Source organism: Aegilops tauschii, chromosome 3 (assembly GCF_002575655.3).
Source record: "Aegilops tauschii subsp. strangulata cultivar AL8/78 chromosome 3, Aet v6.0, whole genome shotgun sequence".
NCBI classification, from domain to species: Eukaryota; Viridiplantae; Streptophyta; class Magnoliopsida; order Poales; family Poaceae; genus Aegilops; species Aegilops tauschii.
Window position 1 is genome coordinate 604,241,538 of NC_053037.3, and position 8,286 is coordinate 604,249,823.

Genomic DNA, 8,286 nt, shown 5'->3' on the forward strand with positions numbered 1-8,286 from the left:
TCCAATTATCAACAACGGAGCCCACATAAGGTGTGGACGTCCAAATTTTCGTCACCGGGTCTTTAAACCCAGGTTGATCCAGGCACCATTTTTCAAAGCGAAAAGGTTTCGGGGAGGTAACCCTCCTAGCTTTAGTATCCACAATCAGTGGTGTGTGATCGCTCCCTATGCAAGGAAGAGCAGAAAGCACAGAGAGAGGGAAATGCATGTCCCATGAACTGGAAATAAAAACATGGTCAATGGCAGCAAAAACTGGATTATCTTGGTTATTACTCCAGATAAAACTCCTGTTAGCAATGTTAATCTCTTTTAGACCCCACTTATTAATTCAGTCATTGAATAAGTAAGAATTTTGATTATTGATCACTCCATTGTTTTTGTCAACAGCAGACCTAACTAAATTAAAATCTCCACCCAAGAGGACAGGATAATTCAGGTTTTGCATAATATCATGCAGTTTAGCAACAAACTCCAGTTTAAATTCCTGATAACAGTACCATAAACAGCAACAAAGTGCCACAAGAAACCATCACATCTGTTCTTGATAGTAGCAATCACACAATACTTTCTATTAAGATCAACACTTTTTGAAAAACTTGTTCAACATTTTTCAAATATTTGTTCAACATTTTTATGTACATGATCAACATTTTTTTCCAATACTTGTTCCACATTTTTCGAAATACTTGTTCAACAATTTTCAAATATTTGTTCAACATTTTTATATACATGATCAATATTTTTTCAAATACTCGTTCAAATTTTTTTAAATGCATGATTAAATTTTTTATAAATATTGTGCAAAGTATATTTTTGTAATATGTATATGTTTAGACTGTTTGAAAGTGTAAACAAAATAAAAAATATAATAAAAAAGGAATAAAACGTGAAAAAGAAGAAAAAACGAGGCAGTGTAGTACCCGCGAACCTGGGCCGGCCCATATGCTCGCGCGCTTCAGCGAGTAGGAGGAAGCCTCGACCCACCAAGCCCGCTAGGGTTACCCCCTCCCGAGCGGAGCCGCCACCTCCTCCGCCCCTCTCCGGTGGCTGCCTCCGGCGCTGTGCGCCTCACCCTCCTCCCCATCCTCTCCACCTCTACCAACCACCGCCGTCCGCCGCCCAAGTCGAGCCGCCGCCGCCGCCGCCGGATCCAGCCTGCCGCTTCTCTTCACCGCTGCCGGACCGAGCTCGCCTCGCAGCTCGACGGGGAGGTAACTCACGATTTCGTTGTCGTCTGGTCTTGAACTACTTTTGCTCTCTGATCTTAAATTGCAACAAGTTTGTGAGGATAACTACCATGTACTATAGCTGTGATGTGATGGATGTGGGGTGGAGGAAGAAGGCGGAGGCGGCGATGGATTTGGGGAGTAGGAAGAATTGGGGGGCGTATACGGGCATATTCATTGGGAAAAAGATTAAAATCTACCGACTGATTTTCTCGCGATTTAAGCCGTGTTCGTCGCACGACACGCGTCCTTAACGGGACCACCCACCGCCCACGCCTTATCCTTTCTTCTCGGGGTCGTCTTCTTCTCTCCACCAAATCAGCCGATCCCCTTCTCTTCTCCATCAAATCGCCTCTGCTTCTCGCACCTTGCTCTCACCCCTACCTTCGAAGAGTCCCCTCTCTCTATCTTCTTCACGCTGGAGCAGCGGCGGCGGCGGCCCCGGTGCACCGGTGAGCTGACTCGTTGCAGCAGGCAGGTCGCAGCCGGCCTTGCATCACCGGTTGGCTGTGGATCTCGCCGGGGGCGCCGATGCTCGTGGTGCTGCAAAGCGGCGTCCGGTGCGACGCGCTCGTGGTGCTTCACCGGCGTCCCGACGCGACGTGCTCCGCTCGCGGTGCTGCAGTGAAGTGCACGGGGCTGCAATGGAGCACTGCGGGAGGCTGCAATGGAGCGTCGCGCGGGGTCGTTGAGCTCCGATCGGGCTGCAGTGAAGCGCGTCGGAGCTGCATTGAAGCACGCCGGAGCTGCAATGAAGCGCGCATGGGGTCGTTGAAGCTCGTCAGGGGTTGCAATGGAGCGTCGTCGGGGATTGCAATGGAGCGCCGAGCGCCGCCGGTGCTTCACGCTGCGCTGTGCTGCCATGGAAGCTGCTGCGTTAGAGCTTTTTTGGCGCGGTCGGCGTTGCCGTTTTTCTGAGCAGCAGTTGGATGGCTCCCAGTGCTGCGAGCAGCAGTCGCCGGCGGCTCCGGATGGGTTGCTGTGACCGAGGATCAACACTCTGGCGATGGGCGCTGCTACGGGGGCTACTACTCCGACGAAGTGAGCACTGCCAGGCGGGAGGAGAGGCAGTACAAGCGAGAGGATGAAGACGCGCTCTGTATTGCTGCGAGCATGCATCGAACAGCTAGGCGCACTAGATCGGACGGCGATCTAGGCGGTTGATCTTTTTCTAAGATCAACCGGCTGACTTGTAGCAGCCGCCTATTCATTGTGCTCATGCTTGTCATAGCCGCTATCCCGCATGATGAGGACTATCACGACTTTGCCGACCAACGCACACTTTTCCTTGGTAATTAATCTCCACTTTGCGCTTTTGTCTTGTATCATCCGTTTGCCCCCTGTTCTGTTGCTGCACACTCACATCAATTCTGCTGTTTTAATAATTTTGAGTTTGTAATTTGATTGTTTATAAGTCCAACAAACTTAATACAAGTGACAGGAGAGATTCGGATCGAGTAAAACGTAGATTTGGCTAAATTAAGCTCCATTCAAAAGAAAGTAAAACTTAATTTTGGCTAAATTATGCTCCATTAAAAAAACACTTCTGATTGATAGAATACAAATCATAATCATTTTTTTCGTGCAAATATAGTCTGGGGCATAGTTATATGGGTTAATTATCTTAATAATGTTGAATAACATTTATGTCTTATTTTGTAGGGATCCCTAATACGCTGAATGTGGTCTCAATGATCCCCTTCTTTTTTGTCGGTCTTGCCAGGCTCATCCTTAACCACTGCGAAAGCTACTGTAGGCCATGGTGCAGATTTGATGCTTATGCCAATATCCGTTCCTGTTTTAACTCTAATTAATATTTGAAACACTCTAATGTTAATACTTAATCGTGCTGGCAGCTCACAGAGGCGTCTCTATACACTCCTTTTTGCTGGTGTCAGTGTTGTTGGTTTTGGTTCATTCTTTTACCATCTCAACCCGAAAAATGACACCCTATTTTGGGACACATTGTCAGTAAGTCTTTCCTAGACTTCTATGCAGTAGGACTAACATTCAGCACCATGTTTGTATGTAAAATTGCTTGGAAAGGAATAGTCGGTATCCCCCTTTTTGCTTCTACTCTCTTGATGTTTTAATATACTGAAGGATGGCATGTTGGTTTGTTTGTCCAGATGATGATCGCTTTCACATCTTTCGAGGCCATTTTGATTATCGAAAGGTTTGATGATTGGGCAGGAACAAAGTCGTTTGAATCAACGAGCTACTGGTTATGGGCAGCAGGTTAGTATTATTCTTGCTCAATATAATGCATGTATTTTCATTTTTTGTGTAGGTTGCTATTTCTGATTCACCTCAATGTACTTGGTTTTTTGATAGTTCATTTCTCATAGGACATGAACTTCTGGTTGTTCTTACTGAAAGTGCAATTCAATATGACCTAAGTTATACAATCTGATTTTTTTTTCTTCTATTGAAAATAATAATTTCAGGATTTTACGTTCTTGCAAGAGTAGAAGAAGTTGCAGACAAACCAATTTATACGTGGACACTTCATATTGTCAGTGGGCATACTCTTGGTCATTTATGTGCTGCAATGGTGCCTCTTTTTTTCATTCTCATGTTAGTGAAAAGGACAAGGCCAATTCAACCAGAAAGGTATGAACTGATAATTCCGTAGACTCCATGATTGTCTGTACTTTATATCTTTATGTGTAAAGTGGAGTTTTGACGTTGGCTCGCCAAGCCTATCACAACCTTCCTTTACTCGAGCTTGGGACCGGCTATGTTGAGACAACATAGGTGGAGTTGTCTTGTAGGGTACAAACAAAGAGTATAATTTTGATTACATGATCTGACAATTTCTCTCGTTTCAGACACATGATTGTGCATCATCAATTAAAGCTTGCTTTCATGATCTGCTTATTGGTGCCCAAGATGATCTACCTATGGATGCCCAAGTTACAGGTATGATAATCTGCTGATCCATGGCCGAGCAAATAAGAGTCACTCCACATATTGACCATGTTGCTGCCTTGACTAGAGGCCTGACACTACACTAATTACTAACCTCCCTTGACAATTGACTCATTCCATGCCTATTATGTGTATTATATTATTGAGGTAATTATACAATGATAACTTTACTTCCATGTGTCATGCTTTCTCCACAATTTTATTTAGTAAAATCTGTCTCTCTAGCATGCTTGTGATTCTGGCATTGATATTTATTTATTTGGATAACCTAATTAACTTATTCCACACTCGTGCAAACTAGACAAGTGTTTTTTCATGTGTGACTTATTGACTGTGTTGTTGCTCTGAATCAGGTTAGTGCCATAATGTATGAAATCAGCATTTTGATGTGGGAGTTCAGTGCTCGTTATGTGGCTAATCAGGCAAAGACCTCTGAGGAGCGAGGAATGTTAGAAACCCCAATTCGTGCTCGGCAAATAGTGCCTCGTATTCGCGGCCTTTATGGGATGGATATTTATAAGAATAAGGTCTTAGAATTCTTACAAAGTGAACGATCGGATGAGTCTATATTTGGATTATGGGGCACGTCAGGTGTTGGCAAGACACGGCTTCTTTCACTCATCGCTGATAGCTATGCTGATTCATTTCGTCATGTCATATTTCTTGATGGTGGCAGTAGCGTGAGAGTTATGCAAAATCATGTCGCATATTTTTTGAAATTGGATTGGGAGACAATCTCATTGTTAGAGGAGCATTATACCGAGCTAAAATCATCATGGGGTACCTAGAGCATGTCAGTTTTTTGGTTCTGTTAGACGATGTGCAAGATGAAGTCTACCCAGATTTGACAGCTGTTGGTTTGCCGATGGCTCTTGGGCATCGGCAAAAGGTTATTCTTACATCGAGGAGTCAGGTAGTATGTGCTCGCATGGGATGCACCATATCAAACACTCTTGAGATGAAGTGTCTCGGGGATGAAGATGCTTGGAGTCTTTTCGAGTATAATGCGGGAGTAAAAATCACAGAAGCTGATAATGAAATTTGTGAATATGCAAAACAGGTAATATATATTTTTACAGAACAACTTTTTCAGATATACTTTCAACATACAAATAAAAACTGTGCACTATAATTTATAGTTTATATTGGTTATTAGATGGTTTCAGCATGTGGAGGGTTGCCTAGAGCCATATGTGCTATTGGCATAGGCGTAGCCGGAGCCACTTGCAGGGGAAAACATCCAGATGATTGGTGGTTTACCTACAAGCGTTTCAAGGGTAAAAAGTAAAAATCTGCCACCAGAACGAATGGAAGAAATAGTCCCTGTTCTGGTTTAGGTAAGTGAAAACTCTAAAGTAGTGTGTGATAGCAGATTGTACATGCCTGAGTGCTCAAGAATTACCCCTGGCAAAAGCAAATGTATACTCCCTCCGTGCCATATTAGTTATCGCTCAAACGAATGTATCTACGTCTAGATACATCCGTCTGAGCGACAATTAATATGGGACGGAGGGAGTATTTCTGAAGGGAAAATTACTTGGTAGTAGTTCTCATTATGAGGCTTGAATAAATTCAAGGCCTTGCACGGATGCCTTCTTCATGATGGTGAAGGAAATCATTCCAGAGATTGATTAACATCAAAGTTTAGGAAACCATTCAGATTTATGTCTCTGAACAGTTCTTTGTAAGCATTTTGCCATTACCTGCTCAAATCCCCAGGTTGGGCTCGAGACCAACCAGCCCCTGGGTATCCTCATTGTCCAATGGACTTGCATCCTCAGTGTCCAATTGGGGATTATCTTTTTAGAGCTTCAGGAGTTGCATTTGGTATCAGTTTTTTTGTTGTTGATATATTCTTCTTGAGGACAATTCAAGCCACTAGATGTAAAACACTGAGAGAACACATAACTGAATAATCTGTGCTAGGTATAGCTGTAACTTTAGCTGCACCAGTATTGCCAGGATATGAAGTTGCATGATCAGTAGCCTGCCTAGTCTTGCATCTGCGTCCAGCGGATAGACTTTGATGGAAGATTTACTCGCACAAGTTGTAGTAATTAGGCGGCACATTTTATATGGCTGAGTGTAAAAAGGAGTAGATAGCACAAGCCTTGGGATTTGTGTGACATCTGCACAGCAATGAAAGAGGAATCAAGTGCATGTAATTACTATTTACTCCCTTTTTAAACTAATATAAGATATTTTAGATCACTAAAGTAGTGATCTTAAAAAGATCTTATAGTATTATCAGTTTACAGAGGGAGCACTTGATAGGCCTAGCCTCTGCTTTAGCTTTGCAGTTGATTTCACTCTGGTAGTGCGCATTTAACTCGATGTCTCTTTTATGCCTGCTCATGTGAAGGACCGCTGCCCTGGTTTCAGGCAACTTGTGCGTGGCTCGTGGGAGCTGTGGAGACATGGTTGGACTTCATTACATGTTGCTGCCACAATCAAGAGTTGGAAGAGTCCAGATGGCGGCAGTTTGATGCTTACTTGTGAATATGGTGTCAGTCTTCTGATGCGTAAACACAGAGCAGAACACCTTCATGCTCCAACGGAATGCAAGAGAAGAACATACTTGTTGTGGATGCTAAATTCTGTGCTTGTTTGTTTTGCTGTCTGTCTCATTCCGTCATTCGCCTTAGAGCTTTAGGCCATAAGAGCATCTCCAGCCGCGCCCCAACAGCCCCCCCGGGCGACTTTTTCCATGCCGGCGCTGAAAAAACCCTCCAGTTGCGTCCTCAAGACGCCGAAATCTGCTAGCTCGGCCTGTTTTTGGGCCCGGCGATCCCAGGCCGAATCCAGTGCGCTCAGGGCCTCCGGTGGAAGGGAAAAACACGCGCAAAAAGTCAAGGCAATCGTCCAGATTCGCCCACCACCCCCGCGCGCTCGGCCACCACCTTGCCGATTCCGACGCCGCCTGCCGCCTAGCACCGCTAGATAGGCCATTCCCCGCCGGAAAAGAGAAAAGGTTTCGCCGCGGCGACCTCTCCACCTTCCGGGCGAGTTTTCCGGGGCTCCGGCTACGCAGGGCGTATACCGACGGCTGTGCGCCAACCACGCCCGCCAGGTGTTCGGTGTTTTGCCTGCGCGGTGATGGACTTGGACGACCAGGAGACGCTTGCGGCGTTGCTGGAGGAGGAAGCCGATGCCGACGTGCAGGAGGAGCATCTCATGGTCCTCGTCGGCCTGCTCGCGAGCAATGAAAAGCCGCGACGAGGTGGCTCGGCGTCGGGGCGGTTGAAAGCAAAGACGGCATCTTCTGGAAGGCTATTGCATGCTCTACTCCGACTACTTCACCGATGCTTTTCGGCGCCGTTATCGGATGAGCCGAAAGCTTTTCCTCAGGATTGTCAATTCCATCGAGAGTTCGACAGCTACTTCAAGTGCAAGAAGGATTTCACTCGCACACTTGGATTCACCTCAATCCAGAAGTGCACGACAGTTATGAGGATGCTTGCATACGGAGCTCCCGGTGATTCACTCGACGACTATGGGCGCATGGCTGAGTCCACGACCATTGAGTGTTTCTACAAGTTTTGCAGGGCAGTGGTGGCAGTGTTTGGATCACCCAATGCCGAAGACACTGCTCGGATCCTAGCACAGAATGCAGCAAGAGGATTTCCTGGGATGCTTGGAAGCATCGACTGCATGCATTGGAAATGAAAGAATTGTCCATTTGCTTGGCAGGGGATGTACAAAGTTGCCAAAGGCGGTTGCATGTGGTACTTGAGGCAGTGGCCACACAGGACCTCTGGATTTGGCACTCCTTTGGTATGCCAGGAACTCACAATGACATCAACGTGCTGCAGTGCTCCGCTGTCTTTGCCAAGCTTGTTGAAGGTCACTCTCCTCCGGTGAACTTCGAGGTCAATGGGCGGCACTACAACAACGGGTACTACCTAGCTGATGGCATCTTTCCGAGATGGTCTATATTTGTGAAGACTATCTCAAACCCTGTGCCAGGAGGCAAGAAGTCCCACTTTGCGAAGGTTTAGGAGGCTTGCAGGAAGGATGTCGAGCGGGCATTTGGTGTGCTCCAATCTCGATTTGCTGTTGTCTGGTACCCTGCTCAGACCTGGTCGAAAGATCAAATGTGGGAGATCATGACTTGCTGTGTCATCTTGCA

The 8,286-nt window shown here is 45.8% G+C and overlaps 1 protein-coding gene across 3 annotated transcripts; it reads left to right on the forward strand.

Annotated features, from left to right (window-relative positions):
- The first annotated feature begins 999 nt into the window (after positions 1–999).
- LOC109746999 (uncharacterized) lies at positions 1,000–6,752 on the forward strand. Of its 3 annotated transcripts, XM_040385929.3 has the most exons (11): positions 1,000–1,211; positions 1,309–1,397; positions 2,431–2,517; positions 2,889–2,988; positions 3,083–3,197; positions 3,356–3,464; positions 3,674–3,839; positions 4,058–4,148; positions 4,511–5,217; positions 5,314–5,494; positions 6,540–6,752. In XM_040385929.3, exons 2-9 carry the CDS (start codon positions 1,319–1,321, stop codon positions 4,943–4,945), a joined length of 1,182 nt encoding a protein of 393 aa, XP_040241863.1. In that variant the 5' UTR covers positions 1,000–1,211; positions 1,309–1,318; the 3' UTR covers positions 4,946–5,217; positions 5,314–5,494; positions 6,540–6,752. The 3 variants fall into 3 exon arrangements, with proteins under 3 accessions (XP_040241863.1, XP_020161678.1, XP_020161677.1); XM_020306089.4 differs by lacking the exon at positions 1,000–1,211 and having other exon boundaries at positions 1,225–1,397; positions 6,520–6,752; XM_020306088.4 differs by lacking the exon at positions 1,000–1,211 and having other exon boundaries at positions 1,225–1,397.
- The last annotated feature ends 1,534 nt before the right edge of the window (positions 6,753–8,286 follow it).

Coding starts and splice junctions, on each gene's coding strand:
- LOC109746999 (XM_020306089.4), top strand. CDS start 1,298: ATGTACTATAGCTGTGATGTGATGGATGTGGGGTGGAGGAAGAAGGCG. Junction 1,398..2,430: donor TTGGGGGGCGTATACGGGCA/TATTCATTGGGA, acceptor GTAGCAGCCGCC/TATTCATTGTGCTCATGCTT. Junction 4,149..4,510: donor TATGGATGCCCAAGTTACAG/GTATGATAATCT, acceptor GCTCTGAATCAG/GTTAGTGCCATAATGTATGA.